Source organism: Pelmatolapia mariae, linkage group LG10_11, assembly GCF_036321145.2.
Source record: "Pelmatolapia mariae isolate MD_Pm_ZW linkage group LG10_11, Pm_UMD_F_2, whole genome shotgun sequence".
NCBI lineage: Eukaryota > Metazoa > Chordata > Actinopteri > Cichliformes > Cichlidae > Pelmatolapia > Pelmatolapia mariae.
In genome coordinates, this window is record NC_086236.1 from 46,679,364 (window position 1) to 46,705,879 (window position 26,516).

Below are 26,516 nucleotides of genomic sequence, written 5' to 3' on the forward strand. Positions count from 1 at the left end.
GGAACAAACCGGTGGAAAGTGTGACAATAAATGAATGTAGGGACTGAAGGAGGAAACCATTTGACAGGTTTGGAAGCACGAGTTAGTGATGGTGAGTTAGTACGTTCGTGAAGCCAGAGCTTCTGAGATATCATATAATTAGTGTGATATCTGATTCATTTTCCTTCAAATTGTAAACGTACCTCTAATGAGAATATACTAGCTGCTGGGCCTGAGAGCTGATAATGCAGAATGTTTCTCATCAGTGACAAAGGTTCTGAGTTTAATGGTTTGATTATAGATGATTATATGATTAATGATTAGATTATAACTAAATCTAACGATTATAAAACAAGTTTAGTTTGACATGTTTTGTGAAGGAATTACTCAGAAAAGGAAATCTGACAATGAAAGGTGTTACTACCACTCCACACTCCAATCCTTAGGAGGTTTACAACTTACACCACCCTACTTACACTAATATATAATTAGTATCATCATTAATAATATCAATATGAATATGAATATTAATTTTTGCCAGCACACTACCGTGTGAGCGTGATCTGGAAGATCTTGTATCCAGCTATGAACGAGGCCAATCTGGTCAGGCTCTGTTTGCCAGAACCCCCAACACCCACCAACAGGGCATTACCTCCCGGTGTTCGGATTATCCTCGACACCTACAAATACACACAGAGCTAGAGTCAAATAAGCATGTTTAAATTTGCAGTAAGTTGTAGGCAACAAAAGAAAATAGCAAGCAAAGTAGGAATACATTAAAAAGATAAAGTAGGAATCTGTGTCTGAGTGCAAATGTCTGTGAGTGAGCAACTGTTTGTGAACACTTCACAATTTATATTCCTTGAAGTAAAACTGTTAGGATATTCCTTGGGCTTTAAGGTGGTCTGAAAACATTTATGGAGAACTTTGAAATGTACAAACACTGACTGATGAAAACGTTAGGAAGTGTAGATTATTTTGGTTGGCACAAACACAACAAAAAATTCTTTAGAGTACCTTGACCAAATGTATCATAGCATCCTGAAAAAAGACCATATCCATGCCAGTACCCCTAATGCTTTCATTGTAATGGCTTAGGAACATGTTCAGACGGTCCTTTAAAGCCTCATGTGATTCAATAGGCTCGTACACTTTGGGCAAATCAAAGTCTGAGTCTTCTGGTTCTTCCCCTGTGAGGAAAAACATGAAAGCAAGTCACAAAACTGAGAAAATCTTAAATATATATATGTTTCAATATAGTCTGACTCAGTAGTACCTGTGGCCTCAGGGGCATCTCGCAAGAAGTCAACAAAATATCTTTCTGCTCCATAGTCCACCATATTCTTGTGCTCTTCACCAAGATGTTCTTCCACCAGCTTTGCCAGAGCCTGGTCAAACCACTCCACATCATCAGGCATCGTAAATCGATCCGCTATCACACGCTTGCACTCATGTTTCCAAAGTGCCATCAACATCTGGAAAATATATTTCGCGTTATTTTTCTGTTAGACAGAAGGTAATTAGCTACATGTGATAAAGTAATAATAATAAGTAATAAAAAAAATAATGACTGGTAATAGGTAAAAGCACTGGGGTAGCTTAGTTACTGCAAAACTGTATTACTAGTGTATTATTTGACTTATTGAATGTGAAGTCAGACTGTCAGCTGATATTTTTAACCTAGTTATTTTCAACCTCAGCAAGCCTCCTGTGACAGTTCTTGCCACTCAGCTTCATACTGCTGCCACTTCCCCTGTTTGTCACTTACTCAGTCATGCATATTTGTCCTTGGAAAAATCCTGCATGTGTGACCAAAAAAATATTGTTTCTCCAGTGGAAATCTCAACATGTTGTCAAGTTTCTTAACTACTTGTCATGTTAAAAATTAGGTAATTAAGCATGCAAAATCCATCTCACCTGGACAGAGGTAACGACTTCAGCATTGGTGCTGAGCATGCCTTGCCAGATCCTGGAGAGATCCCTCAAGTTAAAGATGTAGTGGAACTTTGCAGGAGTTGGAAGCATCTTGACCTTAGTCAGCTGCCAGAGACGACGCGTGAGGGAAACCAAACGAGGTACAGTGCTCTGGACCTCCTCGCTAAAACCACGTCCTGTGTAAAAGTGGCCCTCACCAATCACGCCTGTGTCATAAAGTCGATGTTTAGAAAAGTTATATATTTTTTTTCCAAAGTAAAGGATACAGTGTGCTTTGTGAAATCACTGTATGATAGCATTTATTAGTACTTAGTTCATCCTTCTAACTTGCTGTGATATATATGTGATTGGCAACTATATTACAAGCACACAACACCTACACAACTGCCTGGAAATGGTAAAATAAGAACAAATAAAATAATGTATGTCTCTCAGGAATACCTATATAATTCCTGCCTTAGGCCTTGCCATGTATGAACATGTAATGCGAAGTAATCCCACCAAATATAAATGACTGCAGAAAAATGATTTCTTGCAGTGTTTTACCCACCAAATATCTTGTCTATTGAAGCATTGGAGGGCAGGGTGCAGTTAAAGATTGAGAACTGCCTTTTCAGTCTCTGTGGTATGTCATTACGGCCCCCTCCAGGATGAATCATTGCTGCCAGGAACTGAACATCCACAATATTTGTGAACTCTCCAGGTTTTTCCAGATTGAAGAAACCATTCTGTTCCATCAGCTGCCTGACAATCTCATTAGTCACCTGTGATTGAAAGCAAGAAGCTTAAATCAAGAAAAGTTTTGTTTTCATTTATTTATCATTAACCAGTATTATGAATGAAAAAATGCCAGTAGAAATGTTATAATGACCTGGTCTCCCCACTCATTGATGACAGGCATGTTGATGTCATCTATAAAAATTGACATTTTCTTCCCAGCAGGCGGTCCATAAGTGGTCCCCATCCTCTTATCAACATAGCTCTCAACTGACCTCTAAAAAAAAAAAAAGGAAAAAAGGGAGGGATGAGGGGGGCATAAAAAAAATCAGGGTGAAAAAAGGCAAGAAAAAGTACAGCGAGATAAAGAAGGAGATCTTTTAATTTCAACTGATATGTAATTCATCACCAATCATCAATATCATACATGTTCATATTCTTTAATGGCAAATGAACACAGTCATGGTGTTGGTTTTCATTATAGACCTGCTCTGTGATTCATCCAGGTTGGCAATGCCTTATGCAACTGCCCCCTGCCTTGCATTGAAACGATTACTTTCTTCCTGTCTTTGGCTGTGTGACTGCTGTCTACCCTTACTACTTCAGCTGTATCTCATCACTCGATCGGTCCCTGAGTGTGCGCAGTAAGGAGCCTATAATATGCCTTGTTACTCAGCTGTATTCCACCCTCATTCCTAGTTAGTGTCTATTTTGGTTTCATTGTACTTTGCATCCATCCTTCATATTCTTTTGTTTTTGGTTTTACTACTATTTGTATAAGCCTTCAGCTAATTCCTGTGTTTGATCTCTTGGCGTTATGTTCTGTTGCATCAGCTTTCATTTTTTGTTGAAAGTTTGCTCTTTATTCTTGTTACCTGCCTGTGGTGTCGCGCATTTGAGTTCTCCCCCTTTTTAACTGAACGCTCCTTTTAAGTTAAAAATTCAAAAAGTAACACACTGCTGTTTCTTCTAAATTAAGAGAAAAGTAGGCAGGTGACCTGCCGCTTTACCTGGAACATTAGTGGTGTAGTAGCAGAAGAGAAGTTGAGACTCTTGCCTATGTGGGTCTCAGGGTCATACTTTGACATGTAGCTCTTGATGATAACAGTCTTGGCTGTTCCTTGCTCTCCAATTAGCAAAACAGCCTATAACAAACATATTTACATTTGCCATCAGTCCAAATTATCCCAACTAACTTCCACGTTATAGGATAACATGAGAAGGACGACAGTAGAACAAGACCACAAACAGTTAACCGTGTCCTCCAATGCAAGAGAGGCAAGTCTATGGCATATTCTATGAGGAAAGATCAAAGGGGAAGTAAGAGCATATCCTCCGCATCTGCTGAGCATAAACACATGATGCTGATTTTGTAGTTACATTTAAACTGTTATCCAAAGTTTATTTCAAGTTGTCTCTCTGGAGAAAGTACATGACTCATTGTCAAAGTCTAAAAACAAATGAGACCTTCATAAATGTAAATATAGAGGATTTAGAAAAGACACAAAACACTCAAGAGCAGGAAGGTCAGATTAGACTTTGAAAATAGAAAACAGCTAAAAAGAGCCTTGCACAATTATCCAAAAACTAAAACTAAGAATCTTTGTGCCAGAATGATGGGAAAAGAAAAGTATGTGGAACATCATCACATTGTCTATCAAACATGGAGGAGGCAGTTTAACAGTATGCATTAAAGCATGTGCGTGTATGGCTGTCACTGGAAGCGGGTCACTAGTGTTTGCTGATGATGTGACTGTTGGATGGAAATTACTCTAACTGGTAACCATACCTTGCCTTGCTTTGCAATAGTCTGGATTAGGAAGTCTGTTCTAACGTTGTCCACATTGGGGACCAAAATTGAGCTGTACTCTGGTGTGAATTCAGATGGATAAATGTATTCCTCCACTCTGGTGTTCCAATGGACCCAATGACCTGGAAAAATATTTAATTTTAATAAGATAAAGCTTGTTGTAGAGATCAACACAAAATATGACAATAATTTTTCAAAATAATTAACCCAAAGATATTAATTCAGTGTATCACTAAAAATAATTTTATATACATATATGTACTTTCCATAAGTACAACATGAGACATAATGTTTTTGCCTACCCAGTAACTAAACAACGCCATCTGACTGAAAGTTAATGAAGCCATGCTTACCATCTGCTGTGACATAGTAGTCAAACATGGTGTCCTCACTGTCAGGAGGAATGTCTGGCAAGTTTAGATGAATACTCTTGTTTCCTCTAAGCCAGATTTCCATCTTCCTCCGATCATCCAGTTCAAGTACGGCCCCAGCGCTCCACATTAATGCAAAGACATAAAGCCGCTCCAAGAACTCTCTGGATAAATCGCCACACTGCTCCTGTAAATTGATCATTTTAAGATGAGGAAATACAGGGATCAATTAAAGAACCCAAAAAGGAGATGAGCACTTCATAGGTTAGGCCAAGTCTATGAAACTGAACATACAAAATATATGGACAAAACTATGAGTCCCAGTCTGTACAATGGGTATAAATGTGCTTAAAAAAGGTTTTGGAAACATAAATACGAGTTGGTCTCACTATAAATTTCCACTTCTACTTCAAGAGTCACTTTGTCTTGACAGCACTTATCAATGAAATATATATCAGTTGCTGTTCGTGTGCATGTCCAGTGGATGGGAATACCTTACCTTAGGTGGTATGAGTCCCTGTAGCATGTTTATGCATTGCATGATTACAAAGGCCTCTAGCATGTCCATTTTGAACTCTAGTGACTGCACGCAGAAGCGGTAGAGCTCGGAGAAAGACGAAGAGAAGAGCTCTCTCAGTATCTTTGCCTCATGTGGGGACCGTTTCTTCAACCAGCCCTAGAAGCAGCAACAGTATGACTCTATTTAGTCAAAACTACATGCAGTGCACAGGTTTTAAATTATATGATTCATAAGTAAATATTGTCTTAATATACCTTGATTTCAAACTTTTGCAAAATGAAACAAAAATAATTACAACCAGTTTTTCATAAAGCTCATTCACCTCTAGTATGGGGATCCAGGTGAGCACAGAGGAGCTCATGAACACCATGCCATTGCGTGAGACGGTGGCTGGAGAGGCATTGTCGATGTTATGCGGCTCAAATACCACCTTGCAGTTGGGAGCCATTGGTATTCGGTCTCCATTTGCGAGTGTAAGAGTTCTGTTGTCATCCAAAACTGAATTTAGGTTTTCAATCCAGATGGCATCAACTGGCCCATCCAGCACTATCCAGATGTGCTCTCCTGTGAGGGGGAAAAAAGTGTTTGTTTACATGATTACGAAAATGAGGTGGTATGAAGACCTTGTGCTGTCACCCTCAAGCAAAAATGAGCTACATTTCTGAATATGAATTTAGTGCATAAAAAAAGAGTTCAAAATGTTTTCTTGGCTAACCAGCAATCATGAGCTATCTGTTTGCAAGAAAAACAAGAACTGAGTCATTTATTTTGTGGAATTTTAAATATGAACAAAGAAATCCGTTTCTCCTCCTCGCTCTCCTCCAAGTTGGAAAACATCCAAAAACAGAAACAGAAAAGACAAATTGCGTCTGAAACAAGCAAAAGACAGTTGTCTGACATTCAGGCAATATCGCACAATAAAGCTGCTGTTTGACAATGAATGTGGTTTACACTCTAAATTCTGAGAAATCAGTTCCTTTGAATATGACTACTAACATAAGACATGAGCACGTGTTTTACACAGAAGTTACCAGATGATACACACGAGGCTGTTTCTGCATCAGTTAAAACACAATGAGCGTGGACAGCACACAGCTGTTTTCACAAAGTACTTCTTTTCTTTGAGGAATATCTACTCGACTCAGGAGCTGCTGCCCTATCACATTGCCACATCTACTTTTCTACACTGGAATTCACTCTGTCCAAAGTAGCAAGCTCTACAAATGAGCAGGAAGTAGCAGCAGGAAAATAATGCAAATACGCAGAGAACACCCCACTCATAGATATGCAAAACACCATCAGAACAAGTAATTAATAGATGAGATGTGTACTTAGACACATAAAAGCAAACATGGAATGCATACGCAATTGCCCGCAGACATTTTTAATTATCCGTGTAAGCTTAGAACTAAATAGGAAGATTAAACAGTGGTTTGTTTCCTTTGAACCTTCCAATGTTGTCCCAACATATTAATACTTAATTGCAATAACCTACTTGAACTGGTTTGTCAAAGTTCTCATGGAAAAAAATGTTTACCAATGATTTTTTGCTTTATTAATATCCAAGTGTGAAATATGTGCACAATAAGAAACTTTTTGGACCTTTCTTTGCTCTCAGTGTTTTCCTCCACAGTGTAGAGAAGATGCCATCAGTCCAGTCATTTGTGGCCACATCTAGTCTGCCAAACATCTGAGGTGCAGTAATGGCTTTGGGGTTCATGCGCATCTCTCTGTGAGAATGACCACATTCTGGAAGAAAATTAGATATTAGCAGAAACATGTTCTGTTTTCCTAAAGTTAATATAATGGATAATATAATACTTTAATGGAGCAATAATTATATTAAACACATGACAAGGTCACAAAAGTACAGTGTTGGGGAGTAACGGAATACATGTACCGCCGTTACGTATTTAGAATACAAAATATGAGTAACTGTATTCCGTTACAGTTACCATTTAAAAAGGTGGTATTTAGAATACAGTTACTTTGTTGAAATAAATGGAATACACGGCGGTATTTTCCTGTTTCATATTGTTGCGGGTCAGGACTGTTTGGGTTTGTTTGACAGCTACGTTCTGTTGTTCCAGGCGGCAGCGTTACGGTTGCCATGGTTACAGGGTGACGCTCTCTCTGCGTGTTTCCTGGGTGAGAGAGCGCCTTTTTGTTGTTGTTGTTGCTGTTGTACTAAGCTAATAGGCAGAATACTACAGGTATAGCTCTAAAGAATGTAGCATCATGGGCAGTGTAGTCCGTGCTGCAGGGAGAATGGACTGCCATACACGTTATGTGTCTGTGAGCGCGAGGAGGGAGAAAAAGGCCAGTGGAAAAGTACGAGTTGTCATCGAGCAGAAACGGGAGCTGGAAGCATGTAAATATAATAATAACCACTGCAGCCAAGAAGAGTGCCTGACGAGCCCAGTTGTAAGTAAGCTATTAAGACTCGACTGTACACTGTGTTCGTGTTTTCCTCCGAAACAATAAGTTCCGTTGGAGCAGCCTTTCAACGCCTCTCTTTGTCTCTCGCAAGCAAAGTTGACCCAGACAACAAAGTAAAGCTTTTTTCCGGCTACGAGCCCGACACGGAACCCGCCGTATTAGCCAGAGGTCCCTTTACTACAGTTCGGAGCCGCGGACCTTCAGTAACAGTAATAAATCACAGCAATAGTACATTCACGTAGTTGTAAAAAGCATGATAATATATTAAGTAATCCAAAGTATTCAGAATACGTTACTCTCATTGAGTAACGTAACGGAATACGTTACAGAATACATTTTGGGGCATGTATTCGGTATTCTGTAATGGAATACATTTTAAAAGTAACCTTCCCAACACTGCAAAAGTAACAATATTACCCTAAAAATATGTAGATTTAATAAGATACCCCATAAATTAAATAGATATCTCGTCCCAGTGTGAGTATATTTCTTCAGTTATTCTGTTCACATATTCGTGTCTACAGTACAATAGATTCAAAACAAGCTTACCACAAGTTGGTGTCTTTTTCTTTAAACTCACATGCGACAAAATACACTAAATCCTACCTGTCATAGCTTTCATAAGCGTGTGTATACAAGTTGTCTTTCCAGCCCCACTGGGCCCCAGGGCCATCATGCCATGTCGGACTCTTTGAGTCTCATACAGCTGGATGACCTTTAGCTTCCAAGGAGGATGGTTGATTAGGCCTGCATCCTCCACCTGAAGAAACAAAGTAGTTACAATTCCAGCTATTTTTGTAACAATAATGCTTTTACTGTATTTACAAGTATAATAACTTAGTATACAGTCGTGGTAAAAAAAAAAAAAGAAAAAAAAAAGCACACCTTCAGTCAATTTTAAGGTTTCACACATCAAAACATCTTTTTTTAAAATTAAAAAAATTAAGCCAAAATGCAGAAGCAATATATGAAAAACTAAACTAATACTATCAAATGCACTTGCTTAACTGATCAGCAACAAAACAGCATAAAATCTAAAAGTTCTAACTTTTAACTGCATCTCTCACTTCCTGCACTGTTTTTCACAAGTCCTCGGGTTAGGTCCTTTACAAATAATAAATGCCACCATTTATATCCTTCTCGATGTCCTGTCCTGAGGTGTGACATGACAAATACGGCGGCCTCACTCTCCATTAGGCTTTTGGACAGTCTTACTCAGCCTTCGCATTTCTCTTTCTGCCTCTTTCCATCGTTTCCCCTTCCTGTTCCCCCATCTTGCAAACTTGGTGTTACTGTGGATTTTCACTCTTCTCGTCAATAACAGATAAATCCATTCTTCAAACTCTCCTACCTGTTTGTCAATGGCAGCTTCTAGTTCAGGGTAGCCTGCTTTGTCAAGTTGGATGCCCGGGAAGAGGTCTTCAATCAAGCTCAGAAAAAGTGGCTCATCCTCATCGATCTAAACACATGTGCACACAAATTTGCAAAACCCGGTGAAAACATGAAATATTAGCATGGTTATCTTTTTGATGCCCTATTGTGTACTTTGTAGACTTACCAGTTTTGAAAGGTTCATGTCCCTTAGAACCCTCATGACAATGGTAGACTCTGTATCACTGGGGTTGGCTCGCTTGGCTGCTCCCAGAGTTCGCAGAACTGACAGAATGTTGCGCAGGCCAAAATCATAGTGAACCTGAACATTCATAAATATAATTTTAGTTTCATTTACATTAATGGAAAAGACAAATTGCGTCTGAAACAACCTTGTTGTTAAGTCATGTGACAATGATACCTGCTCCAAACTAAGTCCTTTTCTGACCCCATTCCCAAGCATCACACTCTATTTTCAGCAGCCTGTGTGTCAGTAAGCCTTTTTATGCATTTTTAGCAGCAGCTTGAAAATGCTCCCACACTCAATGCAAGTTCTACCACTTTCAACTTGTTACTGCAAGGTTAAAAGAAAGATCTTCAATTTTCATTTTTATACCTGCTTGGACAGTTGCTCCTCACACAGCTTGTAAAGCGTGAAGAATTTGCGTGCAAGCTCCATGTTGTCGATAAACCCACAACTGGCCAGTTTTACCCTAATAATGATTTGACGGTCTGGAACCATCATGGCCACGGAGCGGAAGTTGATCTTCAGGTTTTCAGGAAGCTCCTGACGACCTGCATAACCTGGATTCTGATTACACGGAGAATAACAAAACAATGAATATTAATGGAGTAAAACAGAAATAAAACATTTAATGATAATTAGGAGTAAATGCTACATTGCCCATTCTATTACATTAGAAATTTAGATGACAGACTAGAATGCAACAACAATGAAACTAAATGGATGAAGTTTATACTGGAATGTAGTTCATCGTCATCACAAACGCTATCCTTCAACTTCAGCAGACACAGCCTACAGACATAGCCTGTTTCACAAAGCTTGTCTATACTAATGTACACACACACACACACACACACACACACACACACACACACACACACACACTAACAGAGTAAAAAAGAGGAAAATGATCTCTGACCCCTCTCGCCACAGGGAAGAATAATTCCACTGTTATGTTTAATGACTTGCCTCAGGATAGCAAATGAGGCAAGGAGATAAAGCGATTTAACTATTACTCTAAGAAATAAATCACATGAAATAGCAGGCACAGCCTTGAGTTTAATTCAAAAATGGACTTATAAAATATTACATGTTAGAGTTCAATTCCATTTTAGTGTTATTTGTGATTTATTTCGCTTTTCATTACAAGATTAAAGTTTTTGCTTTAAAAAAAAGGAATCATTATGCGATAAATCTAACAGCCAAGAGTAAATATTGATGTCCATGCATGCACAGCATGTCCAGTCACCTTCTGAAACAGATACAGCTCATACACTTCAATATTCATTCTGTTAACTAAGGTGTAAATTTACTGATGTTAAGAACTGCATCCTTTATATATCTCCTCTGACCAGTCAAATACATATTAGCAGTCTTGTTCTACTTCCATTACTAACCATGGTAAGGAAGATGCCAAACTCTGGGTTCATGTCAACACTGTCTCCATCTGTGAAGACAAAATTTTTGCGACGTTCCTTCTTGCAGGTGAGAACTATCGCGATCTGCTGGGCTGCCACAGAAAGAACTGGGAGGTCGATGCGGTTGAACTCGTCAAAACAGCCCCACGAACCAGACTGAGCCAGACCTGGTAAATCACATAAACACAGAGTTATGGTCCGTCTGCTGCAAACAAATAAATTGTTTAAGATATCTGACATTACATATTGTGTGATTGCTGGTTTTTTTAATCTACATTGTTATGATTTATTAGCAAAAAAACACAGGTCTATAACCTGATAACCCAAAGCCTTAAACTTCTTTCTGGGAATATACTTATAGCATGACTTTACTTAGTGATTCTCACCTTTAAATATTCTTCCCAAGCCTCTGAAGTCCATTTGGTCAGAGCAGTTGAAGACCACGACGTACTTTCCCAAACAGCGACCCATGTCTTTTATGGTCTCGGTCTTTCCTGATAACAAAAGGCAACATTTTCACAGCCTAAACTGAGTTGCAACCATTTGTATGCTGATAGAAAACCTGATAACAAATGATCTCATAATAGAAACTATTAAAGCTAACTCTGTAATGAAGCCTTTCCCGACTGAGATAGCTGTGTTGTTTGATTCTTCATTTAAATGACCTGAGTTGTATAGAGTCTAGAAGGGTAAATTATCTATATTTAAAACAGTTAAATTCAATTACTTTAACACTTGGCAAACCTTGGAACAGCTTTTTAACATGTCTGTCCCATTCCGAAATCATAAGTTGTGCATACCAGTTCTAGGTGTTCATTTCTATAAAATATTGCATTTTTGATTCAATGTAATTTCCAAAAAATAGATAGATACTGTGTGACTAATTTTTATACCTGTTCCAGCTGGACCAGCAGGTGCTCCACCCATACTCATACCAAGAGCTTGGGCTAAAGTGATGTAACACCTGTCCAATTGTAGACACACAAACATAATGACAATCTAATTTCATAAATCATTTCATAAATTCATCAGCTAATAATATCCATACTCAAAATGACCACAAATGAACGTGATCTCATTCTCCACAAGGTTTAAGGATTAAGCTTTAGAACCCTGCCCCTGAAGCTGATGGGGATTCAGCGATTTGCTCAAGGACACATCAGCAATAAGGATGACTGACAACAGGACCTAGCCCTCTGGTCACTGGTCTCCATCTTCATTACAATGACTGACCTCGGGGTAAAAATCATGGTAAAGCTGGGATACTGACATATTTTCTCTCCTTCAGCAGATACAGATTAAATCTGACCACTCCGTAACCAGATTTCTTTTTTTTTATCCCAACATCTTTTTTGCCACAATTTAGGACCACTTGCACCTTTCCCTTTTTTAACGTGATGTGGTGGCAGCGAGGAGGTAGGACAATGATAGCAAGCAAAACAAAAAAAAAGACCAAATCAAATCTGAACTGAACAGAATGAAGTGGATGGGCTTTCAGGCAGAGAAAGATAGCATGAGAAAATGATTGAAAATCAGAGCTGTCTTGGCGCCTCTAGCCATAAGGCCAGCATGCCACTTTTTTGGAGAGCTGCTGTCTGATGTTAGCTGGTAACTCCCTCCCTAGTGCTGTCCTCTCACATCTCCTCCTTGTCTCTCCTCATCTTATTTTCCCTCCTTGTCTCTTCTCATATTTTACCCTCTGTGTCTGTTACTAAGACACTTCTTGTTGTTGGACTGCTGTCTCCCTCACTCTGTCTGATCCTCTTTCCTTTTCTTTCTGTCATTCATATCGCCTGTTAGTTACAGAGGTGATGATCGCTGTGTAAGACTGCTTCATCCCGCTTCATCCTGCTTTCTAATTTCTCATCCTCACAGTCCCCGAGTTGCCTTTTTATCTTTGCTTTACAAATCCAGTCATTAGTCAACCACAGAAAGTTTAATCCATGAAACTTGACATTACAACGAACATTTATGGTCAAGTTTCCAGCATAAATCTAAAGTGGGTTCCTAAAATAACTGATGCATGATGCAGCATGCATTTCTGACTTAAACTGTCTTTGTTTAAACTGCAAAAAAGAAAAGTTATACTGCTGTTTAGGTCTGTTTTTTTCCTTTATTTTCTTATTAGTGTGTGTGCATGTGACTTTTGCCATTATGATACATTTTACGCACGTATGTCTGCTTTACCTGTCCGTCAAAGGTGTAATGACAAGCCTTTCGGTACACCCCAAGAATTCATTCTGGTAGACAAAGCCCACATCTGTAATGTTGATGATCATCTTGTCTGAGTCCTCATTGAAGTAGAAACGGCACTGCTTCAGCCATTCAAAGTCACTGGAGCTTTTGACATGCAACCGGCACTAGGCGGAGAAAGGGTAGCGATAAGAGAGAGGGAAAGAGGGAAAGAGAGGGCAGAAGGAGACAAGGGGATGGAAACAGAAGTGAAGGGAGAAGGGAGATGGCATGTGAAGAATAAGAAATTGAAGGGCACCACTCAGAAGATTATTTGAAAAGAGAGATGAAAGCCGGATAAAAGAGGGGAAGAAAGGTGGAAGGGCAGGATGTGTGAGGAGGGATTTCAGTGACAGGAGGGTAGCATTAAAAGAGTGGAAAGAGAAGAGAAGCAAGAAAGTGGAGGATGAAAGAAGAGGTCATGAAGTGAAATGGAAAGAAAGGAAGGTAAAGGATAGGGGAGAGTGAGAGGAGGGAAGAGAAAAGTCCAGCAAGTTAAAATGATGCAAATGGGAAAAAGTACAAAATGAATTAGAATAGTAATGAATAGAAGAGATAAAAAGCAGAATATGTGTGAGAAAAAATACAGTGGGGGTAGAAAAGTAGCAGTGTGATATATTATTGGAGAGGAAATAAGGTGAGGCAAAAATGTGTTTAGAAACAAACAGGACAAAGGAACATGAGCAGGACAAATTAATGGTAAGAGGTAAATAAATACAAATGATTTTAGAAAGAACTAAAAAAAACACATCCAAATAAAGTTTCTTCAAACTGCTTCTATTAACCTTGGGGTTCAGCAACATGCTTATTATGCCTTAAGTGGAGATTCAAACACAGTCGTGACTTTAAATATTACTTGACTGCCATTAAAACCCCTCTGACTACTTTCGACAGAATTTACTCGCTGCAGTAAACAACATTTTGTATTCTGACATGGCAGCCCTAGGGAGTCTGAATATCAAACACAGTTTACAGAGTGGTTGCTATTTTGAGCCGGAGATTCTAATCTTGAACAGAAATTGCAAAGCGTTCATGTGCACGGTTCGGCGTCAGTCTAACTGATCCCAGCTCGGATGTCTGGCCTCTTTTTACTGAATGATCAACATACTCACCAGTTCATCAAATATGTCCCTCTGGTGGACATGAATAGTGATGAGGGTCTCATACTTGGTCCTCTCCACAGCCTCCAAGTCTCTTGTGGTCATGTCAATCAGGGTGTTAAGGAGATCCAGGAAGAACTGGTTGGTTTTGGACATGATGCGGCGATCGTATCGGGCATTGGTCAGAGCTTCCTCTGAGTCCCTTGTCCAAATCATCTGAATACCCAGTAACCCCACCTACATTAACGTGCAAAAAACAAAACACATCATAATGGTCAAATGTACCGATGACCTTAGAAATCTAACTATTGTTTTGATGAAGGAATACTATAGCAGTTTAGTACCAGACCCCATAATTTACAGAGAAAATAACAGCCCCAATTCCCAAAAGTTGGGATGCTGACTATAGTGTAAATGAAAAACAGAACACAATGATTTGCAAATCTCAAAAAGCCATATTTTAGTCACAACAGAACATAGAAACAATAACAAATACTTATAGAAAACGCACCCTTTTAAGAAAAAAAATACTTCTTCATTTTGAATATGATGGAAGCAACACATCACAGAAAAGTTAGTGCAGGTCCATGTTTACCACTGTGTGGCATTCCCTCTTTTTTTAACAACAGTCAGTAAACATCTGGGAACTGGGGAGACCAGCACAGGATGTTTCCAGGTGGTGAACAGTCTGGACTGATGAAAGGCAGTTAAAAACCCAGAGTATCCTTCTACAAAGTATGCAATTTAGCTGAAATATGCAGGTTGTTCCCTGAAAAAGACAGGGACATGACTGGATTAGAGCATATTTTGCTCTAAAACATTTACATACTTTTCAGGAATGATGGTATCTATCCAGATGTGGAAGCTGCCAGTTTCATAGGCACTGATGCACCCCCATACCATGAGAGAGAGCAGAATAAAGACAGATTGCGTGAGGATGTGGTCTCCATGTTGTATAAAAAGTTTTCCACTTTGGCTCAGTCAGTGTTAAATGACCTCTGGTCCAGAGAATATAACAGTGATTCTGATCATGTTCACACATGGCCTTTTCTTTGCAGCATAGAGCTTTAGCCTGTACAGCAAACTGTGCTCCTACACATTCATTTTCTGGAAGTGTTCCTGAGCCCATGCAGTGATTTCCATGACAGAATCAGGTCTGTTTGTAATGCAGTGCTGCCTGAGGGCCTGAAGATCACAGGCATCCAATATTGATTTTCAGCCTTGTGCTTTGCACACAGAGATTTCTCCAGATACTTGGAATCTTTTGATATCATGTAACGTAGATGACGGGAAATTCATATTTGCAATTTTACACTAAAGAACATCATTCTGTAATTGTTCTACAATTTTAGTTTTTTGCAGATTAGTGAACCTCAGCCCAGTTTTTTCGTCTAACATGCTCTATTTATATCCACTCATATTACTGAGCTGTTGCCAGATAACCTAATTAGTTGCTAAATGTTCCAGCTGTTTTTTTTACTACCACTAATTTATCCAGACTCTTGTTGGCTGTCGCAACTTTTTTGAGATGTGTTGTAGTCAATTCAAAATGAGCCAATATTTTATCTCAAAATAGTTTTCTCAGTTTTAAACATTTGCTAGATTTATTATATGGGTTTATAAGATTTGCGAATCATTGCATTCTATTTTAACTTACATTTTACAGCATCCCAACTTTCTTTAGAATTGGTTTTAGAGTTTATCACAATGTTCATAGGTGATTGGGTCTTTAGGCTACACAGGTTTCTGTTTTTGAGCAGTGCCGTCCTTGCTCCCCAAGGATAGTCAGTTGTGGTCGAATCAATGTTTTAAAACTAGGTAGATTACTTCCTTGATTTTAACAATGACTTACTTGAGCAGGGAAGGAGTTGAGGAAGTCAATTAGCTGGAAGCCAGAGTCCTGGATAGCCAGAGCAGCTTGTCTGATCACAAGGTGCAAAGACCTCTGGGATTCTTTCAGCAGAGCATTGAGCCACACCTCCACGTTCCCTTCAGCTGTGACGGGACGGTCGAGCTCCACAGTCTCTCCTTCGCGTGATGACACGGCCAGAATGCGGTCATATATCTGTGAAAGGCAACATTGATTAGATCGATTATTATAACAACAATGATGAAGTTATTTTTCTTATAAAATGTATATTTTTCAAATTCTACATTACTCTGATTAGTTCATTCAATTTGACATTAAAGCAGCTATTATATTTTATTACTTTCATGTTACAATCACATATTTTTCTGAGCTTTTAGTTCTGCAAAATTCTCTTGTCAGAAGGTTAAGTGTTTAAGATAAACAACAAAAAAAGAACATAATCCACCTTTTCATGAAACTGGACACACTTGATATTGTCAAAGACATTGAGAAGGTGGGCCTGGATGGTGTGGGAGTCAGAGGCCTGGCCCAGGATCTCCAGCAGGGCAGGATCAGAGACAAAGAAGAAACGAGGAAACAGCAGACGCTTCTTCTCCAGATAACTGTTTGACCACATAATTTTAAAAAAATCAATACCAAAGTATCATCAGACAATACAATAAACCAGATAGTTAACTGTACAGCATAAAAAGGAAATCAGTCACTTCACTTACCCTCACTACTGATTATCGTTTAAAATCTTCTACCTTTCTTTTGGTGGTTAAGTTCATTAGAACCTAAAAAGATGGTCCATAGTGGTGTTTTTAGTTTTTTCTACTCACCCTGTTAGGGACTTCTGACAGATCTCCAGCTGTTCGAGGAGATGTGGAAGCAGCTGTCCCATGGTCTCATCCCCCACACATGACTGTACCACATTGGGCATTTCATGGGCTCGCATCATGATCTTCACCCATGATTTATCAATGTTAGAGAAACGCTTTGCTTCCTAAAAAGATTGAGTTAGTCAATTATCTCATGATCAGACTGTTTTATTATTTTATTTTGTATTTAGTTGTTTCTTTTAAATGCTTGGACACTGTTTGGCTCCGATTTTAGAAGTAAGCTCGTAAAACAATCTTACAATGGCAACATTTCACTATTATTTTTCCTTCTTTTAAATGTCAAAACACTGTGGCCTGAAAACATTGACTGGATCAGTGATTTATTTTGCTCAAGAGACTGTGAAATATAATAATTGAAAATGGAAATAAAAGAAACTCAACGCCTGGCACATTAATGCACTACACTGCACCTAAACATCCAGAATATTGTCCAGAAATCTGATAATGATGTAAAGATACACAATTTACATAAAAAATTCTAACTGCAAATGAGTAATTTCAGTTCAGTGTAACTTGTTTGCCTTTTAAACTGAAATTGCCTTTTAAACTGCATTTGGAGTCTATGTTTAAGCCTGATAACCAATATGAATCACATCCTGAAATGTTGTTCACCTTAGGCAACTGTTTGGCAATATCTCCACCCACAAACACAGCCTCCAGATAGATCCACAGGTTCTGGACAGTCATCCAGTGCTCGATAATATCAGTGGTGTTGGAGAGATTCTGAACCCACTTCTGAATCTGGGCTTTAAATGGGGTGTTGTACCTGAAAAAGAAGGTAAATCATCACGTTAGCCTTACTTAGGGACGCACACCTGTGTGTGGCTCGCCTAATGTCTACATTTCCCACAGCTGTGGAAGAAGATCATCACTACAGACACTAATGATAATGACACTCAACAGTGCCGTACCTGTTGCTCATAAGGGATCCCAAGATCATTAGGCTATCCTCCATGCTGGCAATGACCTCTGATGTGCTGTCTCCTCTCAGCAGCAACTCCCCACGGGTCTTAAAACTGGCAAATGTAAAAGTCTTGTTGTCCCACTCAGCGATCACTTGCTTCAGCTTCTGTTCAATATCACGCTCTTTCACAGCACTGATGCAGATATCCTGCACAAGGACCCCGCCCCCCAAATGTTTTTAAATGTTAGCAATAAAAATGCTAATAGCAAACAGATGCATATGCACTGAAAAAAACAGGATCAGTGTTTGCACTGAACAGGACCACCTATATCAGTTGGCAAAGTTAATTCAATATATTACTCTTTAAACTTTTTAAATGTTTTCATTTCCTCCGAACAATTTTCCAAACTTGTATTTTATTTGGAATTTATTATATCAAATAAAAAAGAAAACACCATGAATTAGTAGCTAATGATTCGTTTGTACCTCAATCTCTTCTTTATACTTGAGTAGAGGAGCCTCCATTATGTTACGCAGCTTGAATGTATCAGTTTCCACCTCAAAGGTATGGCCAGTCACCTGGATACAAAACAGGACAAATTACAGCTATTATCATTATCATTAGGTTCTGGTGATGACTTGATTTCAGTCAAGAATAACATTCAGTTGCAGTGCTACACCAGTGGCCATGTTTCACTAACCTCCGTTATCCTCTTCCAGTGCCGGGCCATCATAGCTTTGTTAGTCATGAGTTCCAGCAGGGGGCAGCACTCACTGAATTCATCAATTGTTTTCTTCAGATCCTGAAAGGCCTGCCACTCCTTCAGAGCACGAGGCAGTTTTCGACACCTGGTAGTTCACAGGACATGACAGTCAAACTCATATTTATTGTCTTCTTTCTAAACTACACTTTAGCTCTGCTGAAGTCAAGTAAAGTTGACATGAACTAGATTAGATGTATAGTTGACATTTTGTTTGTTAAAGGAAAAGTATTACAATACACTTCAAGTTTGGTATTAACGCTACAAGAGTCATTGTTTGGGCAACTTTTGGGGTATCGTTCCTTACTAGCACAGAGCAAAAGTTCATGCATCAGTGTCTGTTCATAGCTTCACTCAACCAAATCAACACCTTCACAACAGATAGCTGACATTTCTGCCAGAGGAAACAAATATCCTCTCTTCTTCAGCTCTGACTATAGCTCTATATTTTCCTTCTGACTGCTTCTAATGTTTATCTAGATTTTCATTGTCAAGTAATCCCTTCCAGCTATATTAAAAGTTATTCTTAATTTCTTTAGGTAAAATAAACTAGTTTGTATCTTATTAGCCTCTTTCCCCTTCAGTGTCCATTTGACACATGATGTGACCTCATAAAGGGCAAAGATTAGCTTTGCATTGTGAGGCTGAAATATTAATGCAGTGCTGATGAAGAACAGGAAGCTTTGTTTCTGCCACTGAAATAAAATCATTTTTTTTGTTGTTATGTAAAACTTTTGGGTTAGTATCTCGAAATTATAACATCTCGAAACAAGTTTCCATATCGTAGCAAGTGAGAGGAAGCACTTTCTTTAATGCCTGAAAATAGGAGTGATGTTTATGGATGGACTAATGAAAATCATTTAATTTAATTCTGCTTCTGCAGAAAAACACCTAGTTTTGTTTGTTTCGAGTTCAGCTTCTTTCCTGAAAACGTCTCCTTCTTCATTAACATAAGCTCATGTTACTGCATCTACAGTTAAAAGAGTTCAACAGTTGCTTGAATAAAAAACAAACAAATAAATTGTCAAACCTCGTCTGAAAGTCGAGCAGCTCATTATTAATCTTCTCGATGCAGATGTCAGCCCAGAGGATATCATAGTAGCCATTAACTGTATCGATGACATTGTTGTAAAGGCCGTACAACTTCTGCAGCAGAGCCAGTTGCTTCCTAATCTCCAATAGCTGAGGATGCTGGGTAACAGGAAGTCCAAAGAGCTCTTCTCCTCCCGTGTAAGTGATGTACTTCCTAAACAGGTTGTCAAATCGATTCTGAAGAGGAGAAGAGCTACGATCAGGTACAGCTTACTTATGGACTTTAAAACATTACACGTTTGAGGTAAAACATTTGTAATTATCTGAGTATAATTTATACAGAATTAAAAAAATCTGTCTTTTGCTAACAATGAAATAGAAACTGTAATAGTATAATAATAATAATAATAAAAATATAATAGCTCAATATATAATAGCTTTAACATTAGTATCAAGTAACTGCTTTTCTGAGGCATCAGGTCAATGCAGGATCTAAATATTTACTAACTGACAGAGAGACAAAATAATTAATCACTAACCAACCTGGAACATGATCAGCCGATCACTGGCATCTTGGGGTGCAAGTCCCACAACCATGGGACCGTCCTTAAACAGAGAGGGAAAAGTGTCTTTTTAGTAGCTATTATTAAAACAAACCTTAACTGTAATTAACTGAACATTTTTTGTTGAATTGAAATCAACAGTTTAATTGAAACAGAGCAAACAGCCATAGATATTTTACCTTTTCATAATCTTGATAAAAGTGTTGGCAGTCTTCCAGAAAGGTCTCCACATTGCTGACCAGTTCTTCTCTGAAGTTTGGCTGCAAGGCGACCAGCTCATTCTGCACCTCTGTGCTCCGGGACAAGAGCTTTTCCCAAGTGTAGCGCAGGGTATCCACTTTTTCAGCCTCCTCTTTAGCCACTGATAGTTCATACTTATGGAGCATGGCATAGGACTCCTGTGAGGAAAAATAAGATACTAAGCCTTCCACCTGACAAAAACTGGAATGTGCAAATGTGTAATTATTTCTTTCTGAGCTTCTTGTACAGACTCATAAACTCAAACAGCTAAAAATGTCTCTTTCCCACTGTGTGTATTTGTGTGTATAAAAAGAGCTTCAATAAATATGTGATGCTGTGGTTTACCTCTATGGGCCCAACTTGAAAATCAATAGATATCTGGTGCTCTCTGATCTCCTTCAGTGCAGCCATGGCAATACGAATGTCATCCAGGTCTTTGATCTGTCGATTCAGTTTTTTTCCTGCTTCATCTACAAAAGCAAAAATGTGCTCCATCTCTGAGCGACATTTCCTGTTACAGTAAAGTCCGTAGTCCACCATCCAATTCTTGATTTCAGCAGAGAGGGACATCTTTAAGGGTGCTGGCAGAAAGTAATATGAGCATGCAGAGAGCATTATTTAACTTGATGAAAATCTAGAAAATCTCATTCATGCTGGTTTTAAATTTGTAACTTAATAAGACCTGTGAATAGCGCCAAGGCTCCTACAGCAATATACTCTGGTTCAGAGTTTACTTCCAGCTCTAGATCTCGATAGAAAAGAATCTGGCTCTCAAACTCTGATAACAAGGGACTCCCCTCGATAAATCTGTTCAAAACACAAACAAAAATAGTACTAGTGCGATGTCAGATAAGCAGATTTAAATAGAAACCATACATTTCAACTTACTTCCTCATGGTCTCTTCACGGTCTTTCCTCCAGATGTGATGGTAACGGCTAAAGTGATGTAGAGCGGTCACCACTTCCTGCACATTAATATCAACAGGAGAATATGAAATGAAGTGCACTTATAGAAAAATAAAAGACATTTATATTCATTAAATATACAGAAATATCTGTTGTTAATGTGGGATAAAGAAATATAAAAAGTGTATGGCATGATTTAATAAAAGAAAAATCTGTACAGCTAAGTTTGGATTAGTTTCATATAAAATGTGCAGTATAGCTTAATTAAGTGCCATGTACCTTTTTACTGGAGGTGATAGAGGTGCTAAGTACAGAGATTAGCTTGGCTATTTCCTTGTTCTCAGACACACTCTTGTAGTAATTTCTGGCTTGGAACGGGATGGCCTGGATCACAGAAGCTGACATGTCTGAGGTACTGCCATCTGAAAATGACAGAAGTTCATAGAAAACACATTGAGCAGAAATGATGGACATTATTCTTCCAAATATTAACTTCTGGGCTTTTTAAATAATCATATGTTACAGGTCTTTTTACAAGAGAACATGTTAATAATGGAATTACTTCCATTTAGTTTTTCTCTCTCTCTGTATATATAATTTCTAAAAGTAAAATGTGCTTTTCTTAGTGGAAATTGATTATCCCTGCCACTTTATAATTAAATATGCATTTAATTTGCATTAAATATGAAATTCTTGAATACTTTCCTTCCCAAGCAATATTATGTGTTTCTGCCCCTGGTCAGATATTTGCTTGCTCTGCTGAGCTGTAAAATTGAGTTGTAATTGTACGCTGAAAACAGCAAATCTTAAAATTTTTAAAACGAGTGAGCTGACACAGTTGGGAGCTGTTGAAGGTCTGAGGTTAAGCTATGAAAGTGATAATATTCTCTACTACCAGCCAAGCTTCTGTATGTTGTTGCTCCGTCCTCTGTTTCACTCTCAGAGCTGTCTTGTTTCAGTGCTGCCATTCGCCTTTCATTCATTTGTCTCTGGAAAGGGGAATGTAAAAACTCGGGGTTTATTTAGTACACTGCTGGACCACGACACCATTAGTTCAAAAAGAGCAATTCTAACAGTTTATTACAGTTATCAAGCTAAATACTGTCACAAATTAATGTTTCCTTTATTCACCTTAGATATCCTTTCTTTGCTCCACTGGCTGACTCCTTTGCTGACACTGACTACACACTCTACAGCGCGGTTTAGAGCCTGTTGAACCTCCTCCAAAGCTGGAACCATGACAATATTAGGGATGGAAAGGGTCATGTTTACTCTGAAGATTGCATGGTGATCGCTGCTTTTGCCATTTATGGTTGGGTCACTTGCAGCTACAGAGGGAGAGAAGGGTAACACACATAAAGTATTGGAATAGACATTTTATGAGCTTATTTTAAATATTTTAGGCCTTTACAGAAATATAGCAAACAATTAAACTAGACGCACCAGAGAAATGTATGAGTGAGGATGTATGTATGCGCTTGCGCAACATCTCAAGGGTGTTGCGCGTCACTCTGAGCAAGGCATCCACGTTACGGTGGTTGAAGTAGGACAGCAGCTCCTGGGCTTCCTGCTCCATCACTTCCATCAAGTCCCTCTTCTTCTTCCTCTTCACCAACGGAGAAGAAGGACCAACACTAGCAGAACGTAGCAGCGTGTTTCTGGAGAAGAGACGCTCGTCATCACCTAAGAAGCCGACACATTTACAGTCAATATGAACACCTTCAGCAACACTTCACCTTGAATAAATCAGCATTATAATAAAAGTAAAAACAACAAGGTTCTAAAAAAGGTAATCCCCTTTCCTTTAAATGCTTTTGAACTGCCTTTTTTAACTTGTCTCTTACAGCATTGAATCATAATTTATCACACTGTATTGTGTTTGATCATGAAAGGAAACTGTCAGCATACCTTCACTGTCATTGTGGTCTATGGTCTTGCTCTCTGTGCAGCTTTCTTCCTCAAACTTCTCCACCTCCTCTCTCTGATTGTGGTCAAACTCTAGCAGCATGTTGATCAGTTCATTAGCTGCCTCCTCCACCAGTGAGCTCTTCATGTTCACTTTCTGGGCTTGTCTTATGCAAAGGTCCTAGACACATGCAGATATACAGTTCAGTTCAATGTAATTAATCTTTAGAATAAGAAATAACGTTTGATTACAAAAAAGTACTTTAAATGTGTGAGAATTACCAAACCCCCACTTAATAAATAATGACAGCATCTTTCAACTATGTCTGCATAGTTACACAGACTGAGTAGAGCAACAATAACCCAGCTGATACTTTTATTTTATTGTCCTTATTTACCCTGGTGGTTTGAACAAACTCCTCACAGGTCACAGGCTCATCCTCTGGCAGCACACACAGGTTGGATATGCTCATCTCCTGCAGTACTGCTTCTATTCTAAACTCCACCAGGTCATTCACTCTGTCCATCAGCAACTCAAGATCAGCTAAACAGACAAAAAAAAAAAAAACAACACAAAAGAGAGAGAGGGACACAAACCCACCAAAAATAAGGGAAAGAGGGAAAAATCAAGGGGAGAAAGAATCTATTGAATATATGAGTGTTACTTGTGAGAACACCAACTATGCAATAAATCCATTAATGTAAATGTTATCACACGCAGCCAGTGCTGAGTTGCAGGAATGTCTCGTGTCAGCGTGTACAGGATCGATCTCGTTACATTTTTTGCTTACCCAACGCTTTGTCGATGCGGTCGAGATACTTGTCAATGTTCAGAGATGTCCAGTTGAGGGAGGTCAAACCCGGTTGTATAGCCTCATCCACCTGTCAAGTAAGTGATGTATGGTATGATGATGGTGATGCACTTTGTAAGCAACCTGCTGTGACAGTCAGTCTCATACCTGTCACCTGTTTAATGCTTAGAAAAGATGCATGATGAAACCAAGCAACAATAAAAAGGGATTTAACATTTTTTGTGTGTTGTTCTTACTTGCTAGAGACAATTGAAAATAAAAACATAAAATAAAATGAAATGAAAGGAAATAAAATGGGATACCAGGGATATGCTTTTCTTAAATGTCCTATTTTGAACTTTTATGTAATCACATGACGCTCTTTGGGAAGAGCAATTTAAAATCATATCACTACTCTCATGGGGTGCTGGGTTCCAGGCAGAGAATGGACTGAAATGCAGGACTTTGCAGAGAAATATAAAATCAAAACAAAGCTTTATTAGCTAGCACTGGCAAACATAATTTAGCTAACTGGAGTGCGCACAACATGAAGGATTTGACATCGACATGATAAAGAACAGAGGGAAACCATCCATCCTTAGACTACGATGACTGAGAACCTTCACAGACATCCATCCATCCATTCATTTTCTTCCACTTATCCGGGGCCGGGTCTTGGGGCAGCAGCCTAAGTAGAGAAGCTGAGACCTCCCTCTCCCCAGTCACCTCCTCCACTACCCACTCACTACCCAAAGCTCATGACCATAGGTGAGGGTAGGGAGGAAAACACTCTTTGAGTAGAGCTCAGTTGCTTTGATCTCTTGCCCAAGATGTTGATTTTTGTATTATTTACCCAAGTTTATTTTTTGGGTTAAATAAAAAACACTTTTTTGGACTTTAACCTGTGCCTGACTGTCCTTTACTCCTCGGTCAATCACACTAGGATTCCCACCCCAGCCCGCCACCTCGCACCAAGGGTGAGTCTCCAGGAGACTAGTTCCAGAGCCCAAGCCATTCATTGAGGTGAGCCTGACTATATCTAGCCGCTACCTCTCAACCTCACACACTAACTCAGGCTCCTTCTCCATGAGAGGGGTGACATTCCATGTCCCAATTGCTAGTTTTGGTAGCCGAGGGTCGGTCCACTTACCTTAGCTACATGTGGCATGGCCAGCTGTTCAAAGACACTCTGAATCTTAGCACGCACTCTAGTGTTCTCGCTCAACATCAGCTGAAATGAGATAGATGCATGTTGGTGCATTTTTGTAATCACACAAAAGGGATGAACTGAATTTTTCAGTTGACAATAAAATGGGCTTTTGTCGATTTTAGTCATTTTTAAGTCTGTGTGGAATTCGAACACAATTCCAGGATGTTTTATATTCCTAGATAAATGCAGCTTTGATCATTTGGTTGTTCACTGTATGCATTTTTGAAATTTTAGCTACAACTGTGTGCTATGCTCACCTGTATTCTATTGTAGTGTTTCTTAAGGACATCCTGTTTTTGCAGCAGTAGAAAAGCGAAGGGAGGGATTGCCAAATTCATCTTTGTCATGCAGTTCACCTCTCTGATCTGCGTCAGAATCTCTGGGTCAAAGTTCACAAATAACTCGCCAGTTTCTGGAGATCTGACCAGAAGAGAGGTTTGCAGGCCAACTTTGGCATCCTCCATCTGCGTTGAGGTATAAAGTGTTTAGTGAGGTTTATGTGAAGAGATGCAGGGGGAAAATTTGTGAATAAGAGGGGAGAAAAGATGTTCAGTTTGTGTTTCAGATCCTCAAACTAATTTTAATATTAGACAAAGATAACCCAAGTATGGACAAAATGTAGATTTTTCCAGCAAGAACTGCAATGATTCTTTTATCTCGCTGTAGAAGATTTTTGCCTCTCTCTTGTTTGCAGAATTGTTTTAATTCAGCCACACTAGAAGGTTTTCAAGGAGAAGTCATGCCAAAGCACCTCAATCTGATTTAAGTCCAGACTTTGACCAGGCCACTCCAAACCCTTCATTTTGTTTATTTATTTATTTGTCATTTCCACTTTATTTGTCAGTGACCAAGCAAAAACAGAACCTCTATAGAGAAAGGATGCATTGTACCAGATTTAGCTGCTAGCTAATTTTCATCTGCAGCTCCTGAGACATTTCGACCTTCATAGGTGGACTTCCTGGTGTTTTTCATATCCGTTGTCCTGCTACATAACCCGATTACACTTCAGTTTGTTCCACTTCAAGGCACAAACCGATGGCCAGACATTGTCCTTCAGGAGCTGGTGTGATATTGTTTTTATGAAATGCTGCATTAGTTTTGTGCTGGATGTCACTCTCATCAGTCCACAAAATATATTGGGGAGCATTAAGATGTTTTTTGGCAGATCTGAGAGGAGCCTTAGTGTCCTTTTTAGTCATCCATCATTTTCACCAAATCACTTGTTTACACAGTGCCAGATATAATTAGATAGCTTTCTCCTTTTTAAATTGATCAACTTTGTCTAGTATTAAAATGTGTTTGATGATCTCAAACATG

The 26,516-nt window shown here is 38.9% G+C and overlaps 1 protein-coding gene across 3 annotated transcripts in view; it reads right to left on the minus strand.

Annotated features, from left to right (window-relative positions):
* Window positions 1-26,516, minus strand: part of dnah5 (dynein, axonemal, heavy chain 5) — a 91,031-nt gene that overhangs the window by 48,082 nt on the left and 16,433 nt on the right. Inside the window, exons 16-59 of one of the 3 annotated variants that reach the window (XM_063488497.1) lie at window positions 25,457-25,663; window positions 25,140-25,220; window positions 23,990-24,080; window positions 23,597-23,742; window positions 23,202-23,379; window positions 23,065-23,073; window positions 22,737-22,976; window positions 22,425-22,621; window positions 22,189-22,282; window positions 21,573-21,715; window positions 21,276-21,352; window positions 21,070-21,194; window positions 20,733-20,968; window positions 20,327-20,545; window positions 20,128-20,190; window positions 19,583-19,821; window positions 18,493-18,640; window positions 18,278-18,370; window positions 17,799-17,998; window positions 17,500-17,653; window positions 16,828-16,991; window positions 16,452-16,608; window positions 15,989-16,201; window positions 14,149-14,373; window positions 12,992-13,164; window positions 11,698-11,768; window positions 11,191-11,298; window positions 10,784-10,971; window positions 9,759-9,953; window positions 9,330-9,464; window positions 9,123-9,230; window positions 8,378-8,531; window positions 6,935-7,081; window positions 5,655-5,896; window positions 5,312-5,488; window positions 4,795-4,999; window positions 4,421-4,563; window positions 3,642-3,776; window positions 2,786-2,908; window positions 2,465-2,678; window positions 1,897-2,120; window positions 1,256-1,454; window positions 997-1,169; window positions 529-659 (exon numbers count right to left, since the gene is read on the minus strand). In XM_063488497.1, coding sequence (XP_063344567.1) covers window positions 529-659; window positions 997-1,169; window positions 1,256-1,454; window positions 1,897-2,120; window positions 2,465-2,678; window positions 2,786-2,908; window positions 3,642-3,776; window positions 4,421-4,563; window positions 4,795-4,999; window positions 5,312-5,488; window positions 5,655-5,896; window positions 6,935-7,081; window positions 8,378-8,531; window positions 9,123-9,230; window positions 9,330-9,464; window positions 9,759-9,953; window positions 10,784-10,971; window positions 11,191-11,298; window positions 11,698-11,768; window positions 12,992-13,164; window positions 14,149-14,373; window positions 15,989-16,201; window positions 16,452-16,608; window positions 16,828-16,991; window positions 17,500-17,653; window positions 17,799-17,998; window positions 18,278-18,370; window positions 18,493-18,640; window positions 19,583-19,821; window positions 20,128-20,190; window positions 20,327-20,545; window positions 20,733-20,968; window positions 21,070-21,194; window positions 21,276-21,352; window positions 21,573-21,715; window positions 22,189-22,282; window positions 22,425-22,621; window positions 22,737-22,976; window positions 23,065-23,073; window positions 23,202-23,379; window positions 23,597-23,742; window positions 23,990-24,080; window positions 25,140-25,220; window positions 25,457-25,663 — 6,944 coding nt within the window. Of the gene's footprint in view, window positions 1-528; window positions 660-996; window positions 1,170-1,255; window positions 1,455-1,896; window positions 2,121-2,464; window positions 2,679-2,785; window positions 2,909-3,641; window positions 3,777-4,420; window positions 4,564-4,794; window positions 5,000-5,311; window positions 5,489-5,654; window positions 5,897-6,934; window positions 7,082-8,377; window positions 8,532-9,122; window positions 9,231-9,329; window positions 9,465-9,758; window positions 9,954-10,783; window positions 10,972-11,190; window positions 11,299-11,697; window positions 11,769-12,991; window positions 13,165-14,148; window positions 14,374-15,988; window positions 16,202-16,451; window positions 16,609-16,827; window positions 16,992-17,499; window positions 17,654-17,798; window positions 17,999-18,277; window positions 18,371-18,492; window positions 18,641-19,582; window positions 19,822-20,127; window positions 20,191-20,326; window positions 20,546-20,732; window positions 20,969-21,069; window positions 21,195-21,275; window positions 21,353-21,572; window positions 21,716-22,188; window positions 22,283-22,424; window positions 22,622-22,727; window positions 22,977-23,064; window positions 23,074-23,201; window positions 23,380-23,596; window positions 23,743-23,989; window positions 24,081-25,139; window positions 25,221-25,456; window positions 25,664-26,516 lie in introns of all 3 variants that reach the window. The other 2 variants (XM_063488496.1, XM_063488495.1) reach the window with 2 other exon arrangements.